At 40.3% G+C, this 24116-nt stretch overlaps 1 protein-coding gene across 4 annotated transcripts in view; it reads left to right on the forward strand.

Moving 5' to 3' along the window:
* Window positions 1-24116, forward strand: part of LOC135502117 (transforming protein p54/c-ets-1-like) — a 36486-nt gene that overhangs the window by 5663 nt on the left and 6707 nt on the right. For 3 of the 4 annotated variants that reach the window (XM_064794696.1, XM_064794697.1, XM_064794701.1), the window contains one exon: window positions 19466-19588. In XM_064794696.1, coding sequence (XP_064650766.1) covers window positions 19466-19588 — 123 coding nt within the window. Of the gene's footprint in view, window positions 1-18767; window positions 19193-19465; window positions 19589-24116 lie in introns of those variants that run through there. The other variant, XM_064794698.1, reaches the window with a different exon arrangement.

The following is a 24116-nucleotide window of genomic DNA, read 5'->3' on the forward strand; positions in this document are numbered from 1 at the left end:
TCTCATCATGTCAGATATGATATTTTCGGTATTTTCTTTACTTGGCCGTTGTATTATTCCTGTCCTATTGTGTTATTGTTGGATGATTCATCCCTCTCTTACGACATGAGTCGTTTCTGATTTCTGGAGAATTTCTGGTTTTTCTCCTCCTTAAGGGTTTATTTGACAGCAGTAATGGGAAGGCCTATGCCTAAGCTCTCGGTGGAACTCTGAATTTTCAAAATCAGGCCAGAAATAACAGTTTTGCAAGGAAGAGGACTTCCAAAGACAACATTTTAACATGATGAAAAAATGTTCAGTTGTTTTGCTCTATGGACACACCCCAAGGTGATAAGACTAGTTTCCATGTCACAGCTGCCAACAACTCATCAGTCTCATCTTCAATGTTAGATTGTGGTGTGGGGGGGACACTGGTTCCCAAGACAAAGACCCCCACGTTGTCTCCCACCTAGGGGCTGGTGTGAACATCCCTAGGTTTGACACCTCTTTATGCCAGTTCTGTAAAACCATCTATTTTATGATCATGATAATGACGTTTCAAAAGCTACGGCCTACCAACCAAACTGCACCCTAGCAATCAGGCCGGTTGTATCACCTGTCTTCATGTCTTCTTCATCTTCACAACTCTCAGCCATTTGAAGACAAGCTATAACTTATCAACTCATTATCCACATGAATAGAAACTTAACACATCGCTGCTTCTTAATTTTCCAAAGCTTTCGCCATTCAAAAGTTGTGGACGAACTCGTCTGATTTTTCAGGGGGCATTTTTTACCAAACAAAAACACAGCGGTAACTAGCTAAAAATCTTCCCAGGTGACACAATTAGGTTGTATCTTATAGACACGGGCACAATATCACAGCACACCCCACGCCAGCTTCCTCTGTGATTTATGCCCAGGGACACGCTGCATACAAGAACAGGTTCTTTTCATGGCCGTAGACTTGTTTTTGAGTTGGAGGTTTTGCCTCAGTCCTTGGCTGCTGTCTTCGTCAGGTGGCTTATCGGTCGTCGTTCCAAAAGATCCACACGCAGTAAAGTGACCTGCAAAAGGTCACAAGCAGTGTGTCTGTGTCCAGTGTTGAACCCATGTGGATATATACCCACACAGTTAGGAGTCTTGATAACTCATTGCCCGCTGAATCCTTAGATGGTGGGATGCCTGATCTGTCCTGTCCCCAGATTACTTCGCATCAGAATGCCGAGGACAACAATGATTCATTCGTAGAACTATGAATGAATTGAAACCATGAATGGCGCGTTGTATTTTTGGACATGCCTCCAGCATCGAGAGGTGATGTGTGTCGAGCAATCTTGGTCATTAACCCTTTCAGCCTAACCGCGCATTGGCTCTGCTCGACGCGACTCGAAGGACAGCCTTAGTGTTTCAATTTCTCTCCATAGGGGCGAGTATTTCACGAAACCATACCACAGTTGACTGGAAATAACGGATTTGGTACCATAGTCTGAGGTCTCCATCATTCTGGTCCTAATGGGTCATCCAAATGCTCCTCTCCTTGCATTTCACATGAAAGGAAGTGATCACTGGGCAATTTCCCCTCACTTTAGGCCTCATTAACTCTTTCAGTGCCTGGAGTGCGGTAAGCTTGCACTCGTTGGAGCAAAAGGAGCAGAGCGCAGTGCCTGGCATCAATCTTTGGTCTGGAGAGTTTAATGATCAATGTTTAGTCTTCTAACGCCCATTCACCATACGCATCGTCATGCACTTGTACACATGCTCGCCCATGAATGGAGTACAACTATTGAGATATTCTATGGAACCAACAGTGCTATTCTAGTCTGAAGTCTTCAGCATTTTGTTAAAATACTTGGGATGAATGTTTAAAGTGTCTTGTCCTTGTCTAGGACCTGAATGGTCTGTCAGCTGTGACCGAAATGTAGTCTCAGCGGCAGAAGGTTCCATGGTTGAGTTGGGAGGAATTGTTTGGCTGCCTCTGACGAAGAAAAAGATGTTCTTGGTCGTAACCCTGGACGATTCTATTGACGAGACTTTAAAAGATGTGAAACAACCATCTTGGTGTATACTCTACTATCACTAATGTAAGACTGCTTTATCATTTACTACAAAATCTTCACCAAGCCTGGTCGGAACCACATGACATCTTGACTATTAAAATTGAACATTTTCGACTTTAGTGGCATTACTTGTAATGACCATGCATAGTATTTCCAGTTTCTTGAATATTCGGAAATGGTCTTATGGCGGTGAAACTAGAGTATTGTCTTTCTATGCTGCTGAAGGTATACAACTCTGCCTATGCTGATGGTATTTGCGTAGGCAAAAAGTTGATACCTAGATGTCACGAAAGCCTCAGTGCATGGAGGCACGTGTCTCTTGCATGTGGGTTCATGATGATTTCTAAAAGTCCTCGAGGTGGAGAAAAAATTACAAACAGAAAAAAATGAGTGGTCCCACCTCAAAGACAGAGGCGGAGGTTGTTTTTTGGGTAAGCTGTATACTTTGGCACCTAGGGTGAGGTTGTTTGTCGGCTGGACAACATTTTGACTTGATGTAGGTCGAGGATTGCATGAGTGTCCCAGAACATGTGCCAAGATTTCAAGAACTGCTTTTTCGTTACTATCCAAATTAATTTTGTCTTTCAAGGGTGCTGTTGACATTTTGCGGAGTGATGCCTTGCTATAGGCCTATACAGGTTCAGCTGCTGTTTTTGTCCAGATACTCCGGGCCTAATATTTGCCGTCAAAATTGTTATACAAGATGAATGTTCGCCGACTTGGGACTGAGTGACGAGAACCAAGAAATCAAATTTCATTGGCCTTAAGTTGTCCTGAGTCATCGTGCGCTTTCCTTTCGCAGAATTTTGGATAGAGTTTGCCAAGTTATGCTAGATAACCTCACAGCCATCGATTACCATTTGATCGGTCATCGAATACCAGAAGTGCATCAACCATTTTGACTATGACATATGAGATCTACCCAGCCCTGCAGCTAAATTGTGATTGGTAATTTCAATACCTGCAATGTCGCAACAAAAATGGTCTGGTGTTTATCACTGCAGTTTTGATTCACCTGTGAATACCAGGAGTGGCATGGACCATGAGCTACGAGATTGAACCCTGCAGCAAAATCGTAATTGGTTTGGATTGAACTTGTAGGACAATGCATGCTTTCTGAAAGCTTTCTTCTGAAAACCAATGCAAGTGGCTGTCCTATCATCATCAGCATGCAGCTCTGGGCTGTCGTCGTAGTAGTTTAGTTGAAGCAACCTCTGATGTCCTGGATTCCGATTTCCAGTTGGTCTAGAGATCAGCCCTACTCGTGTGATAGATACTAGGGCAACTCTCTTGGACCACATAGCATTCCTCTTGCCCCGGTTTCATCCTACAGCCCTCGACAAATTGCCCAAAGCAACTATTCAAAATTTTACTCTGGTTTTCATTTTACCATTTTGTCGATTTTCGGGCCTAAAGTGATACGGCCTCATGACTATGAGCAAACTATAAGAGACAGCTGACTTCCTCACTTTCATTTTCGCTATGGGTTTATGCAATGCGCTACTCCTCACCCGAATATTCAGTGAATTCAAAAGCAAAAGATCTTGCCCGAAGAAGGATGAGATCAAATTACGGAGCACACCCTCCCCTCTCCAACAATTTGTTACCAAGGCTTGCATAATTTCCAGTGTTCGGGACCTCTAAACAGGTTCGGTCGATTAGCTCTGACTCAAGGTGACATCATTACCGATAATCAGAACGACGCCATTGTCACAGGACTATTTTTGTCCGCATCTCCTGCGGGTGCTGGCGACACTGACAATCTTGAGGGACAGCTGATGATTATCATCATCGGTAGTTGGGTATCTTTGAATGGGACTCCATGGGTCTCTTCAAAACGCCCTTGAAAGTCAAGGTTGGATATTAAAGTGATCTGCCGAGAAGAAGTGGAACTTCTTAGAACGCGGACGAGGGGGCATGGTCTGGTGATGAAGTTTTCGGTTGATGGACATCGTGGATGTGTTACTGACATGATGTGGATCCCCGGGTCTGAGAAAGGCTGGATCAGAGGAGTCGGTGTTTGTTTTGCGTCACTTACCCAAAAATTCATGGGCAGATACAAAGCATTCTGAACCTTTTTGCCCCATGACCAAAAAGCCAGCTACGGGTTAGAAAAGGGGATCGCATGAGCTGGGCGTCTTCCCCTGTATCTAAACCTGGCAGGACATGTTGAGTGTTACTTGGACAAGTCACTTCACCTTTGACCATGACATGTTTTACGAAATACATAAAAAGTAGCTATAGTACAGTGTTCTCGTATCTTTATGATGATAAAGGGTTAAATATGGGTTAATTGGATGAAAGAACAAGTGCAAGGCATGCTAGATCTGGACCATGATGCAGTAATCAAAGTCAGTTGTAATTATAATGTTATCTGAGCGATTCAGCTGTAGAACTCTCAGAAACACTCTCCCCGCTTCCTTCCTGTTCCAGCCCAGTCTCAGAGGTCACCATATGCCAAAACAGATAATATCTTAACCGATCTCTAATTGGGCGCTTTCTTGGCTAATTGGATGCGAAACCACAATATCAACCTCGGGCCCAGGACAATTGAAGGATTATTATGTGATCTGATATTTGACCTCAGCCCAGGAGTTACGCCGACGCCATTTTAGGCCTAGGGAAAATAAAGGGAATGTCTCATAATGAATATGTGTCTTAACTTGAGACAGTGGGTGTGTTATGTTAGGAAATAGCTGTGACATACTGCTTTTCAAAAGAGAGGCCCTCTCATTGTATGGGTCTTCGTTTTATGATACATCTCCTTTAACTTCATAGTTAAAGGGTAACTCGTGTCAAATTTCACAATATGATGTTTTAGCTGTTTTGGACAAATGACTACGTCACTTTCTCATAAATCGGTAAGGTTTTCGAATCGAAATGCACATTTTCTAGAAATTGATGGTTTAATCCCGCCCGGACAGCTCGCTTCGATGCCGTTTTCGTTGATGACGTCACAACATGAACATTTTCGCGGTCGCAGTGGTTTACATTCAGCGATTTTATAATAAATCTAATCAAAAATGGAAAATTTGAGTTTTACATTTGTGATCAACAATTAAAAACGGACGTATTTCCACAAAGTTGTAAATCACATCATAGTATCACTTTAAGGCCATGGTACTTCACTTCTCATGCAACAGTGTTGTCTGAGACATTCCCTTTAATGAGGTGAAGGAAGATTTACAATGCATAGGCCTAATTAGATTTACAAGGCTTCTAGTTACAGTAAGTGTTATGTCTGTAATTGCTGATGAGTGACATTCTAGGATGCAAGGAATTTGGAAAATTGCGTTGAAATAATCTTTAGCATGATTATGATGCCCAGTAAGTAGCAGATTTTTCATTTCAAATGTTATTTTATTTTAAAAACTTTTATGGAATCTGTAAATTATTCCTACCACAAAAAGCTATTTCAAATTCCGTTATGAAATTTTAAACTTGAGCCTGTTGGAATATTCAAGTTTCGAATAGTTGGCGGTTTGTGTGGTCTGATAAGGTGTGGGCGTACCATGTGGCTACGCCAGAATCCCAGCCGCAAGCCAATCCCGTAGTCTCTTCGCCCAGCCCTGTTTCCATCGTGCATTTCTCTCAAGTCTGCAACCACAGAGTAAGAATCGTACCTGTATCAAGAGACCAGGATGGTTAACTATAAATTGTCAATTACATGCTGAGAGTATTTATGTACAATTTGTAAGGAATCGACATGCGCTATCCAATGTTATTCCAGATTGAACCATACCTACTAGCTCTCCTCTCACAATACACGGAAATAAGAAAGCATGTTTTTCTTCATTTATTTGCTTTAGCTGGGGCTACCCTGGAAATTCTAAGATTTTGCTCTTGCTCTTAGCTTGACTTTGTAAGTCTGTTTAAAAAAAGCGAGATTCTGCCAACTGGCAAATTTCATTTCTTAAATTTGCAACCTATCCATCTCGGTCCACATTTGCATAACGAGAAGATCGATTCAAACTCTCGATTGCTCAAGATGACTTTTTATGACTTCAGAGATTGCAACATATTTCAGAATTTGTTAAAGAATATTCGATAACAAAATTGAGGTACTGGTTGTCTCACCAAACACAACAAGGTTGGCGCTGAAATCAAGGTCAAACCCTAGGCGACTGACGAGGTTTTGGGCAAAATGGCATCTTAACCCAAGCGTTGTTCGTTGGGACAACCAATACCTACAGTAGGTACATCAATTTCTATTCTTAAACTGCTCAACTCTACACATTTTAGGCCTAATCCACCAAGAATCTGCCTTTGACACATTTCATGCCAACCGAAAAGGTTGTGGGTTGTCCCCAAAGTGGTCAAAACAAGGCTAATACATAGTCCATTTTAAAAGATGAAACATCGTAAGCAAAAGTGTTCTCCACAAGGCTATTTGTCAGGGTGGCCCACCCAACCTTGGCAGCTTACCACCCTAACTTGAAAGAGCCACCCTACCTTGCTCTAGAACTTTGTAGAGGGTTCCTATAGGGCTACCCTACCTCAAATTGCTGGCCACCCTACCTTGTGTTGCACACTTGTAAAACGTCATGTTAATCAAGGGTATCACCCTTACCACCCTACCTTGGAAGAGCCACCCTACCTTGCTCTCAAACTTTGTAGAGGATTCCTATAGGGCCTACCTCAAATTGCTGGCCGCTCTACCTTGTGTTGCACACTGGTAAAACGTCATGAAAGGGTATCACCGTACCTTGAGAAAACCCTGTGGAGAACACTGAGCAAGATGTTTTAGACATTTATTTGATGATACTTTCATTTCTTTTAGTCATGATGCTGTTTACAAATGAACTACACCCTCATATCATACATTGAAATCCTCTCTGACAATGATAGCATACAAATATGGAACATCACTTTGTGATTCAAATTACTGTTCAGGACAGAAGATGGTGGACAGTGTAATAAAAAATGGATACTAGAATGTGCTGGCATGTCGCTATTGTTAGTCCTGTGATATTGAAAAGGTAATATATCATTGTCAGACATCAGTCTTCATCCAGACACACCAGGGGTATGATGGCTAACTTTGTCATTTAAATTTGAGTGTCTATGAGTTGAAAAACCTACACGTTATCAAAATACTGCTGGTATTTAGTTTGTGTCCTTTCAAGGTGACTGATGCTGCTGTAACAATAGCGTATAGAATATGAGTTAGTGGACCACTAGTAACAGGTGTTCGGGGAGCATCAACCTTCACTCATTTTCATTTTAGTGCCGTCTACCCTCAGATTATACAATACAATAAAAAAACTTGTAAGGCGCTCAAATCCAGCAATTAAACTGTTCGAGTGCACCCCCTAGCGAGCTAAGTACTTCTGAAATAGGACCGTCTTTATGCAAGTATCAATTCGTTTCTTGTACCCCCCCCTCCTCAAGGGTAGTTAAGCTATCACCACTAATCTTTGCCGATGCTTGAGTAGTATTTATTTTTCCTTTAGTGAAAATTTGGCGAAGCTGGAAAGAATAAGGATGCTAATGTGTCGATGTCTTGTCGAACATACAGCCTTACCCAGTAAAATTAGTTCGGTTACTTTATATGACGGTGATAACTGATATATTGTTGATGGTGATGTCTTGACGAAAGAAAAAGTAGAATTGATACTTGCATTAGAGTGTTCCTGAAAGCAAGGAGTGACTGAGTGTCCCGTAGATTACAGCTTAGAGAGTTCCACAGTTGGGGAGCCAGAAAACTGAAGGCACGCCCACCAAATGATGTAGTCTTTGAACGCGGCACAGATAGGAGGTTCTTGTCAGATGATCGGAGTGACCTCGATGGGGTGTATAACTGCAAAAGATCCTGCAGGTAATCAGGGGCAATACCATTTACCGCCTTGTAGACTAGAGTTAGCACCTTGAACTCGATACGGGCACGGACGGGGAGCCAGTGAAGATCTTCTAGAACCGGGCTGATGTGATTCCTACATGGTGTACGGGTTATCAAACGAGCTGCATTGTTCTGGACCACTTGAAGTTTGTCGGCAAGTTCCCCGGATACCCCTAGTAGGAGACTATTGCAATAGAAATGAACCCCAATATTGACTTACTGTTGACTCATGGTCACCATGTTCTGTCTCGTCAAAAGTTTCTTCCTGAAATTCAACCGACAACTTGAAGCCGGAGAAACGTAACGAATAGAACACATTATACCAGTGGGTTTGTGCTAAAAAACAATTCTTGAAATACGTTAGGTGGTATAGAATGCTTGTTCGGTAACTCAATCATGTGTTTATAAGGTTCTATATCACTCAATGTAGCCAAAATTACCTGTGTGCCAATGTACGAGTTCATTTATAAAACAGAATCGCTTTTCTTGTCGGTGTAAGATGAAAAAGTGTAATTTATGTTACAAACTTATATCGCCTATTGGGCCTGTACATGGTAGTGCCTGTCATATGTAAAATGCATTACTGAATTGACTAATGATAAGTTGAACTTGGGCATTATGATTATTTTCATCTTAAGTTGGCGAGAATCAGGAATGCATCGGCTAGAACTCCACACGATAATGTACATGCACCTTGTCTACTTAGCACAGACAAACCACTCCTAAAGCATTATCAACCTCTCTTTACGCCGTAGTACACATCACGCTGAACAGCTCATTCATAAAATTTCTCCAAATTTGGCGTACTCCTGTGCACTTCATTCCGATTGGTCGCGATCGAACAACACAGACTCATTCATGAAAAACCATGAATGAACTCTTGTGACTCTAGACTCTAAATCGTCCTTTTCAGCGATTTTGAAAGCGCTTTATTCTCGGCGTTTGTCAAGATTAAACCAAGCATTAATGTGTACACTTGTTTTGGTCTAAGAATAGCTCACACTTGCTTGGGGCACAATTCCTCTTTGTTGTCTGTGGGGCAGGTCTGTGACCTAGTTTCAAAAATGGCTACATCTCCCTGATATGTTTGTGTGCAGGGTAATTTTAATACCATCATCGTGGTCGGGGTCCAATTATTCTCCCATAAAGACAGGTATGATGTTGGTGGACATGGTTCTTATGACAGTGGGGTCCGTTGACCTCCCTCCTCCAACCCCCATGTGTGATCTCTTCAGATTCAAGGTTTGACCATAGGCACCTCCATTTTGGCTAGAAATTGAAATCCAAAACATTTAGAACTCGTTCAAAATGAAATGTATCCTAATTTCAAGGGTGGGAGTGAGTTCTTTGTTTTCCAGAGAACAGACTCCGACCATCGAAAATGGTATCATCATTTTGATGCTATCGAGTTGTTATATACATGTACTTGTATATTGTGTAGTTGATCTGAGATCTTTCAATTCACATGTGCATCTGATACAAAACACTCCACTTCGAGACATTTTTCAAAAAATTTATGAATGAAATAATGTGTAAACTTTTGGTAACGAAAGTGGATCCATAGTACTACGACTTTGAAGCAGTTTCAGCCCACTTTGACCAAAATCTGTTGACAATATGCATAGCTATATGTACATAATGTACAGGGAATCACATTGAACTCTATTTAACTTGATTTCACTTGAAGTTTACTGTCAAAACATGTACATCATACGTCCAAAATGTACGTCAGTTACAGGATAGTGATTGGTTACTATGACTTTGAAGCAGTTTCAGCCCACTTTGACCAAAATCTGTTGACAATATGCATAGCTATATGTACATAATGTACAGGGAATCACATTGAACTCTATTTAACTTGATTCCACTTTAAGCTTACTGTCAAAACATGTGCATCATACGTCCAAAATGTACATCAGTCACAGGCTAGTGATTGGGATTGCTCTCCAACAAAGACCCTTTAAATCACTTTGAAGGACTGAGTGAAGTCACTCAAGGTTTGCAACAATTGTCCAATGAACACCAAGTGCAAACATGGAGGGTGCCCCTTATTCACTTTTTGGCGATTTTCAAGACAAAAGGTTTACGATAATGAATGGATGTCACGTTAAATTTTCATGAAAATCTTTCTGTTCCCATGGGCCGGTATGAATAGGGTGTGTAGCACTTGATGTACCCCGATTCCCATTCATGCCGACCAGCACCCACAAGTGTGTCGATGCGATCTTTTGTTTCGACAGGGATGCGAAATTGTATTTTTTGTCCGTGTGGCTTGTAGTTCATGAAATAAAAACAGTGGGATCAGTCACTACCAAGTAGCTACACATAAAGGTCGTATCAAGGGACAAAATGCCATGTTTTGAGGAAGCCTCTTATCCTTTGGTTCAAAAATTTGCAAATTGAACTTAAATTGAAAAAGTTTCAACTGTGTAAAAATATGAAAAAACGTTTCACTCATAGTGTAGACTGATTTTACAATAAATGCCAAGTTTCACCACATTTGCCTGCACAATAACACTGCGGCCATGTTTATTCCAATTTACCTGAGCCATAAGCAATGAATGGTGTTGGTCTTTGATTCATGTGTTTTGTACCACTTGCTGTGTACAAATCGAAAGTGTAGAAAAAAGTCTTCTCATTTGTAATACAAGTTTTAAATTCAATTGATTATGCGTACAGACCCAGTTGCAAAAATTGTATTCCTTCAATCTACGGAACGTTTTTGTAATTACAATGATATCTTCATGACTGGTTTGTTTCACATTCATGGCTTAGTCACACGCTCCAAAACGATGTGCCCGGCCGCAGATGTCCACGTCCCATCATGCCTCACCTGTGCAAAAACCTGCCGTTCATTTCAGTTAATTTCTATCCCATTTGTTTATTGATTGTTTTGAAACGGGATGCTGGGAATTCCACGTTTTGCCTGAGGTGACCTTCTGCGATCGCCGGCTCCAGTTTCCGCTGCTGAAACGCGATCTCCCTTCACGGAGATTCTCAGCGTAGTTGACGTACTCATCAATACAACGCAGCCAATCGCTATTGACAACTACTGTGACATCACAGGCGATCGTTAAGCCAGCGCCAACACAACATGTTCGGCAGCTGTGTTGGACGATGATTTACTCTAGAGGTAACCGATACTTTCTATTCAGGGTGTCGTTTTACGGTACTTTCAAGATATACCAGAACAGGAAGTGATTTTCATTATTTCAATTATAAAACTTAGTCATCATAAAGATGATACATGTTTTCACAAGTCCAATTTGTTTTACAACTGCCGGGTTCTAAACTTAGATATCTTTGTTGCCAGTGTTCGTGATATAAGAAAGAGGGAGACTAAATAATTGTACTGAGGTGTCATTTATAAGATGAAACATGTATATTTTAAGCGTAGTGGTATCTCTTTAAGTTAAAGTAAAGTTCAGCATTCATGTAGGACTTTTCCAAGTCCACCCTGCTCAAAGCACTTCTTGCTTCTCGGAGTGCTCTGGGGGATTTTGAGGACAAGCGCGTACACTAAACTGTGGAACTCTTACGTGGAAAGAACAAAGTGGCTCGGAAAGGTTTCGTACCCACTACCATTCGGTCAGATGTCTTATCCCCTCTAACCACTACACCACCTCGCTTCTCTGTGCTAGTAGAAGGCTGCTGAATGATCAAAACAGGGGTCAGGCCAATTTGGAAACAAAAGGCAGAAGGGGTTGAAAAAGTCAGAGTCGTTTTCTTACAAAGTAAACTTAATGATGGATGACACTCACAGAGAAACATAAGAACAACCAGAAGTGTCACCATTTATGTCGTAATCATAGACTGTCATCTTGATGGCCATCTCTAACCATCTAAAGGATGATTCCTTGTCCTGCTAGAACAAAACATGTCGTGCTCAGTTGACATTTTGAGTGATGGTCAGACCCCCTTGAGTCTGTCACAAAGGTCTTCTTCATCTTCCAAGTAACGTTGAGTAACTATTAAACGTGACATACAAATAAGTCAAGCAGCTCTCCTTTCTGACCTCCGATTGTGAAGAGTGCTCCGTGCCGCTCCTTGCTGTCGTTTGGTTTGTGGAAATCGTCAAGTTTTCGATTTTCCTGTAAAAATGGAAATGGTCAAGTTTGTTTAGGGCTGGTCTTAATCACTAAACCGCTCTTTGGGTGACCGTGGAGTGTTTTGGAGGGAAGTTTTAGGTTCCGGTTGACTGCTCATGGCCTTGTTGAGATGTCTCATGACGAGGGTCAAGTTATCCAAATCGACCAGAACATGAACTGTGGTTTTCACGGTGTCGTCAATTATACTTTTGATCCTCTTTCTAAGATTTCAAGTTTTAGTAACGTACCACGAGAAATCTGCATTACAAAAGCTCCTGACTTCGAAACGCCTGTCAAGGCTACTATGATGTGATTTACAACTTTGCGGAAATACGTCCGTTTTTTATTGTTGATCACAAATATAAAGCTCAAATTTTCCATTTTTGATTAGATTTATTATAAAATCGTAAAATGTAAACCACCGCGACCGCGAACATGTTCATGTTGTGATGTCATCAACGAAAACAGCATCGAAGCGAGCCGTCTGGGCGGGATTAAACCATCAATTTCTTGAAAAAATTTGCATTTCGATTCGAAAACCTTACGGATTTATGAGAAAGTGACGTAGTCATTTGTCAAAAACAGCTAAAACATTATATGGTGAAATTTGACACGAGTTACCCTTTAAGACAAAACGTTTCTGATGGTGAAATAAAAAAATGATTTTGGAAAAAATTTCAAATAATATACCCGGGTTCAAAAGCGATCATTGGTCCCCCTTGGTCACTGGTGTTACAAGTAACTGTGAAATTGGTATAAGTGCCACACAAAAAGGTCAGCCCCTGCAGAGCAGTGCCGGGGTGTCAAAGATTAGGGGGTCATGACACATTTACTGTAACCATGTTGGGTGCTGCGGTACAGGGACATGGTGCCAGGATTAGTGTCTACGTGGATCAGATAAGGTGTTGGTGTTGGGCACACAGGGTTAAAGCAGGGTGCCAGAAATGTCAGGTCTTAGACTTAGAATCTTCTGAATAGGCTACTGTGACTTTTTTAGCTGAACATGACACATTTGCTTCATCAAGGTGGCTGGCATCGTAAGGGGGTGAAATGAAGCTGTGTTGCTTGGGGTAGGCCTATTTGGATAAGAAAGGCCTGTATTGTGGATCAGTCAATGTCATACACTTCTACTAACTGTTGCTAAGACTTTTGAAGCCAATCTAATTGTCTTGGGAGTGTGTGGGGGAGGGGGTTTTATAGACCTATGCTTTAAACTGCATGCTGCCAACCATTTTCTGCATATCTTCCAAAACCTTTGGATGCTATACATTGATCCAAATATGTCATTTTGACTGACTGGGAACTGTAAATGTAACTACCAGTTGGCATGTAAGTATAATTTCCAGTTTTTCCAGTTGAAAGGGTTTGGCAACTTTAGCAATATGGGATGATTTTCTCAAGTCTCTCATCTAAAAATAGAAGATGCGAGCTCAGATTCCTGCCACTTGTCCCCCAGCTGTGGAACTAAATCGTGACAGCTTCATCTTCAACTCGTGCAGGTTTCAAGAATCTAGAACCAGAACGCCCCATTCTAATTTATGCATCATGCAGCTAAGAATCGACCTTGGCATCTGTGTTGTCCGATCTTGAAGTTCACATTTCAAGATCCAGTTGTTCTACGAAATCAATTTTTTCACAAATCGTGCGTGGGAATTTAAGTTTTTGTACTTGGACATGTTCAGCTGTTCGATACTTGTCAGGAAATTTGGACTTGATTTGTGGTTTTGTTTACTTTGTCATTGTCTTGTTGTCTTCCTCTTCCTGTTATGAATGCCTGCGGAATCAGCAAGTGTTCTTCAATGCCTTCAGAGCGGGAGGGGAGGTGTTCATTTTGCCATTTTGTTTTGAAATGGCTGATATTCCACTGCATGATTTCAGAAACCTGATGGGTCGAAAAACTACGTCGACATGACGTCTTTCAAAATCAGCCTAGACACTAGGTAAAAAACAAGAAACTCGGATTGCTCCTGCGTCATGACGTAGTGATTCTATGACGCCCCATTTACCATTCGATTCTTATTCGTATCTGCGTTACTTTCCTTTAAATAATGTGGGTACGGGACTTCATATCTTTTGACTCAGGTGCGGTACTGAAACGGAGGAACAGGGACTGAACCATTTAGGATCACCAAAACAAATTTGCTTAGAAATTATAGGCTTTTACAGTAGTGCTACTGAAATGATAGATCTAATTCCATCCTGGCTCTCATGGGTGCTCTAAACAGCATCTCACCTCTGCCCCCTTGTATCAACTTATCTCGGTCTAACCACATCATCTAATTTTACAATTTACATCGGTTTCGCTAGGGGCCGTTCCATCAATTGAACTTTGCATGTTACTTTAAAACTTCTCTCTAATGTGAGTCACTCAAATTCATAGGCAGAGGAGGGTGAGTGTGCTCCATGCAACAGCTAGTGTGAATGGAAGCATGTGGGATTCATTCATGTTCAGACGCCATAGCTCGGCCAATCAGAACCAAGGATACCCATAGAAACATTTGGCCTCGTCATTCACAAAATCACTTCATTCATAAAACTTTCCAACTTCGCATAAGAGTGTGTAAATGGACGGAAATGGTAGTAAAGATCTCGAGCATCAGGAAGTTTGGATATAACGATTTGTCTCGTGTTGCCGGACACTTTGGTGACTTTATATCTCGTAAAGTGAACCAGAAACATTACGATTTGTTTTCTTCTTCCTGGGATATAAACTGTACGCTACAGGTATAGGATGGTGAGATATGGATTCGAGCATTGGGAGCCTGTATTTCACTGTGTTTGCTATGGGCTAATGTTGCACTATTTTTAGCGGTGAATTTATGGGTGCTATACCGGTATCATCGGCAGGCAACTTGTTGCTAGCTGGTGAAAGAGGATTCTCAGAGTCTGTTTTCAAGGAATTGGGATGTTTTTTTGAGTTAGGCGGTTGGACCTGTGTTATATATGTGTTCAATGATGAAAAGGCTCTTTCTGAACAGGCTAGTCTAAACAGTCAAGTTATCTCAGAAATTGGTTAGAATTGTTTATGGGTGCTATGCTGCATCAGGCAACTTTGAAATGTGTTTTCATTGATGAAAGACAGTCCCAGCCTGTGGAAAAGAAAGTGGAAATTTTTGTGTTAGGTGTCTGGTTTCATGGTTATGGGCCGAGAGTGGTTTGTCTAACTAGCATTCAGCATATTAGTCTAAAGTTTTCATGATGTTTTGCCGGGAAAGCAAAAAGACATTTATATATAAGTCTGTTTTTGCCTTCGGAATGAAAGGTTCAGCTGTATTTATACCTTAAGGCCTGCCACAAGGGCTTGTTGTGATTGGACTCTGGAAATGTGTCACCAAAAAAGGTGTATTTCTGTTTCTTCCTTCATTCATGGTTCTCCTAATGTGTTCTTTATCTTGGTTCATTACTTGTTTATTGTCAACCAGCTCTGGCCTAGTGACCTCGATATATCGTGGGGCACAGAATGGGATGTCGCCAAAATAATCAGTTTAGACTGTGTAGTTTGCAGGCTAAAAGTGGCCAAATTCATAAGGGGCGTTTAAGGGTTAGACGTGTCCAACTTCTCTCTAATCAGTTTCAGGGCCTATTCATATTCTGTGAAGATTTACATGAAGGACCTGAATCTGTCTATTCAGTAGTTAAACGCTGTTTCAAGCTAAACGCCCTTTATGATGAATTTGGCCCCATAACTTTTTGAGGCCTATTTGACTTTCATTGTAAATATTGTAGAGGGGCAGGGGGTTAGGCTGTGAAAGGATCAAATCAGTTTAAACGACTGGGTAATTTTCAAATGAAGTTTGCTGGCTAAAAATCATAACTTTTTTAGGCCTATTTGACTTTCATTGTAAATATTGTAGAGGGGCAGGGGGTTAGGCTGTGAAAGGATCAAATAAAGGATTAGATCTAAAACAATGGAACTGCTTATCCGTGACGTTCCTAATTATGCTGAAATTCCAGGGAAACATTTTATTCTTTGGAACAATATGGTGATTTATGAGTAATAATACAGTGACTTATGAGCAGTGTTGATTAACCCTTTATTAACCAATCTGGCCGATAATGATCCTTGATTTGTTAATCTCTGGAGATTAGCATGGATAATCCAATAAGAACAGTTGCTAAGTGGTTGCAATTGCTAAGCCACTTGTTTCAAAGAAGTCTAGAAGGAATCTGTATTTTGACCAATCAAGGGTTAATATTTGCTTACCATTACTGATGAGCACACAAGGGGCACAGAGGCCATTGCTCTTAGATTGGAAAGAGCAAACAGACCAAGGACATTGTGAGTAACAATGAGGCGAAGATCAAGATACTACTAGGACCATCAAACTTGTGCTGTGAATGTATCTTCAGCTGTGTGTTTTGTGTGGTGTGCGCTGCCTATTCAAGGTTGGATAAGTCCTCTAGGTTTTCTCTCGTATTTTGGTGTGTAACTGATTTTAAGGTTGTAGAAGTCCAATGTTTTCAATGTCTGAAAGGGGACAGTTTGGATGGAAGAGTCGTGATGTCAATACTCAACTCTATAGAAGTCCAATGTTTTCAATGTCTGAAAGGGGACAGTTTGGATGGAAGAGTCGTGATGTCAACACTCAACTCTATAGAAGTCCAATGTTTTCAATGTCTGAAAGGGGACAGTTTGGATGGAAGAGTCGTGATGTCAATACTCAACTCTATAGAAGTCCAATGTTTTCAATGTCTGAAAGGGGACAGTTTGGATGGAAGAGTCGTGATGTCAACACTCAACTCAACTCGAGATGTCGGTGCCGGTGATAGATCGGTTGTCAGCATCTCCCCACAATGTAAATCTGGCACACGCTCCACAAATTAGCTCGAATTACTTGTAGGCCTATAGCAATGGATAGAATAATAATATTGGTTCTGTGGTGGAGTAATGGTCTTAAATTGCATCCCAATAACGATTACATTTGTGGCCAAACATGCACAATATCATGGGTAATTAGTGTAGGCCTAGATATATTATAAGTTCATCGAAATAATGGGGGTCTATATGCTTTGCGTGATGTTGAAATTATTTTAATTAGGACAGCGCTTAGCGATATTGAAATGGTCTTTGTTCCTGGTTGAAAATTGCATCCCACACCCTGGTGAGTAATCTGACTAATGTGGTTGTCATTGGTGCAATTGTGTTTATCACTGTGATTCCCTATTGATGTCAATTGTGGCTTAGAATCTGTGATATTGGGACCCATGATTGAAGATGGTCGGTTTCAGAGATTTTTCTGGAACATGTGATCGCTGCACCTTGCCCCTTGGATCCGCCCCATAACTTGGGATTGTTCCGATTTTCATGACATTTGAACAGGTTGTCCATGACATTTGCCACCTAGCAAGTTGCCATGATTTCATAACACTTGATGAAATGAGTGTGAATGAATTCGAGCTTGGTGGAGGGCCTTTAGCTAAGACCTCCTTGACCATAAAAGTCCAAATTAGCAATTTTATGCCCAATTTATTTTTATCACATATGTAATGATGAAGCTATGGACTATCTCACGGATCAAAAATAAAAATCGTAAGAAAGTTTTGCAATATCGATCTAGACTTTCTAGTTGCCGACACTGATGGCTGCATTGAATCATTCTGACCGCTATTCTAATGATGGACTCTCCAATAGATAATTGTCGCTTTCGACACATGTATGAATTTACGACTTTTAATTTGACTAAATGATGATAAAATGGCATAATATAGACCAACACATGCCGCCAGTCATTTGGTCAATTATATTTTATAACAGCGATTTAGTTATTAAATCTGACATTGAATATCTCCAGATCTGATAGTTTAGAAACAATTGTCGAAAATTTGTCGAATTAAAATTTATTTGAAGTAATCCAGAAATGGTACTAAAATTGTCCCAAGGTGCCTGTATTCAATCATGGCCTAATTATGAAATTTTGACTACTTTGAAAAAAAAGTTTTTAAAAATTTGATTTTTTTCCCCACCTCATGTCCCATTCTGTGGTCGAGGCTAAAAAGCGATTTCATTCCAATCACTCCAAACTGCAATTTAAATCTCTTGCGATGAACCATTAGGGACATGTGTTCTAAATATTGCTCAAGTGTCTCCTATTTATAATCCAGTCTCTGTCGAAATTGTGTCTCGGCAATCCATAAAATTGCCATAAACATGCTAAACACATACTATACTTACATGTCGGTTGGTAACATTTTGAACTGTTTCCATCAAAATATGATGATCAATAGTGCGCCAAAGTTCTTCAAACTCGGCGTCAGGTTTTACAATTTACTAATAAAACCATAATTTGCAATTTTATTCTATATTCAGTTTATATTTGTGGGCTCATTACATGACTCATAAATAGGCAATCGTGGGCTAATTAACAAGTGATTTATTGACGATTTCTAGTAAAGATCATTTAACTAGTGGTCTATGGTCATTTAGGCTTCAATGGAACTCACACTCGGTCATTGTGTAAGCTTACATCTTGGAGCCTAGGCCTACTCCCACTCGATACAATCAAAGCCTAAGTTGTCGTTGTGAGATATCGTCATTTTGGTTTTGGATATCGTTACTCAGTTATTCTTCGAAGTCAAAGACGTTTCTGACGTTTTCTGCTCTGCTCTCTTTCTTGGGACGCTCGCACTTACACCACTGACTGATTTTATCACACAAACTCTTTAGCTCAAAGATTTTTGCTTCTTCCGATCAAACAATTTGTTGTCTGTTGTCAAAGATTGATCAATTCTTCTTAATCAATCCCATAGTGAAATACAGACTCCTTTCTTGAAGATTCAATCAAGCCGCGTCTAAAATTTTCAGGGACTTTTTCTACTTCCCAAATTCAAACAAATAGAATCGTAACGTCTCGAGTGCGAATAATGGAGTAAAGGATTCCGTTCCGATTGTTATAACGGCTTATCACAGGAAACTGAAGAAGAATTACATCGGACCAGAATTGTGCAAAATTGACTCAAATTGAAAACCTGAAATCCGAAACCGGGCACTTAACAGGCAAAAGGACAAATTGCCGAGGTCAGCGCTTTTGATCAGGATTGTGAATTATTATATTATTCGGACTTAATCTGCCCCAGGACCTTACTGTTTTATTCTCCGGACTCTGTCACAAATGGGTGGTCGGGATTTCGCCAGTTGTCCTGTCGGAATTATGTACCGCAAGCCGCAGATCAAAAGGGAACCAAGCGATTCGCCCTGTTGCTATGGACAGAATGGTTTCTATGGAAACGGTAGGTGTCAGCATCAGTATGCTAAGGTCGTAGGTTAAAAATCTGTGCATTTTTGGATAATCTGCTTTCTCTTTTTAAGGCAGGTTATTCATCTTTTGCCAGTATCAATAATCCATAATTTCAACGTTGAAGAATTTAGTTTCAGATTGACACTCCAGCTCATCGCTGCTGTTTCCCATTGGCTTCAATTATGTCCTGAATATGCCCCCTAGAATTTCAAATTGCGTATGATAAAGCATCTTTTCTGACGTCTTTAAATTCTTCTCGTTGTAGATTTCCCCACGAGCCACCAGGTGCCCCCACTCACACCAGGGACCAATCAGAAGATGTCCCAAGTTCTCCTGGCGAGCTTCAAAAGTTTCGAAAAAGAACAACAGCGGATGAACATACCTAAAGGTAAGAAAACTTGGTCATGCATGTCGTTGGGCAAACGGCTAAAAATGTAGGGCCAAACTATAGGCCTGGTCTCTTAATTGAATTAGCTAGAAATGCCAAATTTAGAGGATGGGCAATGATAAGAGGTGTTCTTTCTATAATACAGAGCACAACTATTCAATGGCTAAAAATGTAGGGCCAAACTATATGCATCTCAGTGGCCTATATAAACTATAAACTATAAACTATAAACTATAAACTATATGGTCTCAGTGGCCTCCTGACAACGATTGAATTAGCTAGAAATGCCAAATTTAGAGGATGGGCAATGATAAGGGGTGTTCTTTCTATAATACAGAGCACAACTATTCAGTGGCTAAAAATGTAGGGCCAAACTATAGGCCTGGTCTCAGTGGTCTCCTGACAACGATTGAATTAGCTAGAAATGCCAAATTTAGAGGATGGGCGATGATAAGGGGCATTCTTATAAAATACAGAGCAGAGATTTTCAGAGTTACCACATTTGCCATAACGTGCATCCCAAGTGATCATGGGAAACTCACATAACGTGATCCTAAACTCACTTCAAAGTCAAACATCGTGTATAATTTCAGCAATCGCATCAGGTTTAATTGTTTCCCACAGCTTACTAACTCGTGTTACGAAATCTCGTACGATTTACTAACGAATTAATTTGCCACAGACTTGTAAAAATGGTTTGTAATCGTTAAACAAATTACTGACTACGGGCATCCATGGTGTGAAAAATTCCTCACTGCCTGTCCTGAGACTTGGCAAGGAATAACATTGGCTTTTATGAACTTTGTAACAGGTCTGTAAATTTTCTTGATTACGCATTGACAATGGTCCCTCTCCTTCATCAGTTTTATATATTCAAACTTACATAAACGATTGATATTGCAGTAAAAATACCACGTTTTGCTGTGAAGCAAGTAATTACTAATTCACGTACTTGATTGATACATACATTTAACTGGTGAAACATGCTATATTGGTTTATACTCAACACTGACCCCTATAAAGCCATCGTAATGTGGGCACTCTCTCTAGCATATGTTTGCTAGTTATCTTTTTTCTGGCGTGAATAATTACGCATGTTTTAACGAGCAATTTTGATCGAATCATTTCGATTGTAAAAAAGTGTAATAGTTTACTATGCCACTCCTAAAAAATTGTGATTTGATAATTGTTCTGACCTGGGTTTTAATGTATGTGCACAAGATGACTAAGATAATCATCTCACTTTGACGAAAACAGTCGGAGGGTAAAATGAATGCCAAATGACATCACAGCACAGCCATGATAAACATGGTGTTTTTTCTCGTTGTGAGGCAAAAGTTGCCAAAATAGGTTTGGGTGTTTTGCTCCAAAATCTTACAATTCACTCCAGAAATGCTGGAGGCTGTAGTAAATGTTACTTACCAATCATACTCTACTCTGTTTAGTATAAATACAGGTTTCGATATTCCGTGTAATTTGACGGATTTTGTGGAACGACTCTGACCCATGCGGACCCCTGTGGTCATGGGTCACAGAAACAGTTGGAAACCTTTAAACTTTACACATCTTTCATTACACCCCGTTCAACGAAACATGACCTGTTAAAAGGTCTTCGCATTTCTAAACATTTCCGAACAGGCGCGATTCAGAATCTCGGACAAACAATGCTTCGTGTTTAACAGCGACATGCCATATTCAATTGTTGCCCAGTACCGACACCCAAAATTAGAACGACAATACGCTAAGCCCTCTCTGATTAGTAACATATTTCACTACTGCCGCTAACAAATGGCCGCTATCCCCTAATGACATCAGGGTACATGGACCGGGACCCTCAGGGCAGCGGGGCATACCGGTCATGGTTTATCACCGAGATGGACCTGGACTCTGATTGCAGGTGGAGCGGTAGCATCACCGTATGTTGCTAGGGGCTAATAATCAAATTTTTCCCCTGATGACAATAGTCTTTCTGAATACTCTCCTTGGAGGACTTAGAGTCTGAGCCACAATCGGCAGGAGATGGGGCAAAGTTTTCAGATTTTGTGTCCTATGACAAGGAATGTTACTTTTGACAAGGGCTGTATGAGCCACAACTAACTTTGACAGTTTCACATAACATTTACTGATACAAATCATATAGAAAAAGGACAATAATTACAGTGAAAAGTCTCAAATCTAACAGACATTGTCTCCATCCCAATTATCCACCCCCTCACAGGAAGTTTTTAATGACCTGGGTCAAGGGTGGGGTGATGTTCATTTGTCCAATATTTTCACTTTCTAAAGAACCTGGGATAGGATTGTCCACTTCGGTTGACCATATCCTACTTCTAAGACAACTGTTGATTCTGGGTCTGATCAAGTTCATGTAATCAGGATTATAGTATTGAAACAATTCAGACTGGGTGTGCCTGAGCCGGAGTAGATTTGACTTTCGCTTTTCAAAGTGAAAAGTCAATACTACAAGAACTTTGGGTGTGTAAACAATAGTTCTTCAAGGTACATGTTTAACTTTGGAGGAAACAGAAATTTAAAGGGCCAGTCCACCAGTGAAATTTGTTTATATGGCCTTGTATAAGTGAAGAAGTTGAATGTAGATTTGAAACCCCACCGCCGGTAAGAAAGGTCTACGTAATCTGGTCGCGTTGTCATTTGCTGCTTGAGCACCATATTGAGAGGTTCTTAGTGCATAGGCTTGCATTATGGTACTATGCACTAGGACCTGAATGGATGAGTCATCACTTGAACCCAGGGTTTGAGAGTTTGGTGGTTTAAACATTTTACGGTACTCAATCATAAACATTTACAGTTCTCAATCATAAACATTTACAGTTCTCAATCATAAACATTTACAGTTCTCAATGATAAACATTTACAGTTCTCAATGATAAACATTTACAGTTCTCAATGATAAACATTTACAGTTCTCAATGATAAACATTTACAGTTCTCAATCATAAACATTTACAGTTCTCAATCATAAACATTTACAGTTCTCAATCATAAACATTTACAGTTCTCAATCATAAACATTCACAGTTCTCAATCATAAACATTCACAGTTCTCAATCATAAACATTTACAGTTCTCAATCATAAACATTCACAGTTCTCAATCATAAACATTTACAGTTCTCAATCATAAAACATTGGACTAATAACTGATCAGTACTTTAAAGGGTTAATGCCCTGGCATGACATTCGTAGATCAGTGCGACATATTCTCGTCGCCATTCTCGGCCCGTATCGGCCCTCAGGTCCCTGCAGGATCTGGGAACGTTGTCCACCACAATGTTCCCACTCGATCCACGAATAATCGCCCAGCGCCAAAATTAGCGCAGGAGGGAGAATATAGCGTCGTTAATCATGGCACGTCATTGACTTTTTGATGGCAAAATGGATGCCTTTGTTGTCTAGAGTCTATTAGGATCGTCCGTTATAAATTTAGACATGGTTTACAATATGTATGATGTATTATTACAAATTGTTCAACTTGTGTTTTCCCCAGGCGATGCTGGACTTATTTATTTCTCACGATGTAAGCTCAATGTTCGTCACAGACGGCCGGGTTCTTATTCTCAAGTTTTCTTTTTATCGCACTTATGATGGACGTCACTTTAAGAAATGATATAAATTATTGATGGATGGTCAGTCAATATTGGATCATAGTTCTCAGTATATCCTGCAAAGACTTGCATTTCTCACCATGTAAACTTCTAATGTGGGAGGGTCACATTCACAACTTTTCTTTTTATCAGCTTCGTGGTGTATTTATGTCACGTTTTAGAATTGATATGAATTATTGATGGTCAGTTGAGATTAGATTTTTATTTTGACAATAGTTTCTAAAGATTTTTGATTTGTTTTGATGTGGCCTTACACCTCCGACTTGAACTTCAACTTGATATTTCTGTGGGAACTTCTCTTGCTCTCAAACTTACCATATGGTTCAGTGTTTTGTGTTATTGATATACAGTGGAACCTCCCTTAGCGGACTCCTCTCTATTAAGGACAACCTCTCAATTAAGGACACTAGGTTTGGTCCCAAATTGGTTGTTTCCATTCAATTTGACCTCTCTAATCAGTACACCTCTCTATTATGGACAGCACTTGTCAGTCCGGAGGGTGTCCTCAATAGAGAGGTTCTACTGTACATGGCTTCAAATAACATAACTGAACTCATACTTAATGTATAAAACTATATCAAAGTGTCATGCCAAATTCCTCAAATTACAGCCATCAAATTAACGAAAATGACACAATTCATAAATCGGTCAGTCTGTCATCGATATGAGAAAGTGAAACTTCCATGAATTCCACTTCAAACAATGGACGATTATAACAAATTTTCTAATAATATACATTAAGTGATTTGACTTATTGGTCAAAAGTGACATGATATCATCAGCAGACATGATGGTATATTATCGCTACCAGCATCATTTCAGGCGGTTGTTATACAGATTGGCGCGTTCTCTCGTAACTGGGTCATGCTGTTGCAAGATTTTCGGCATCATGAGGAGAAAGCG

Source organism: Lineus longissimus, chromosome 18 (assembly GCF_910592395.1).
Source record: "Lineus longissimus chromosome 18, tnLinLong1.2, whole genome shotgun sequence".
NCBI classification, from domain to species: domain Eukaryota; kingdom Metazoa; phylum Nemertea; class Pilidiophora; order Heteronemertea; family Lineidae; genus Lineus; species Lineus longissimus.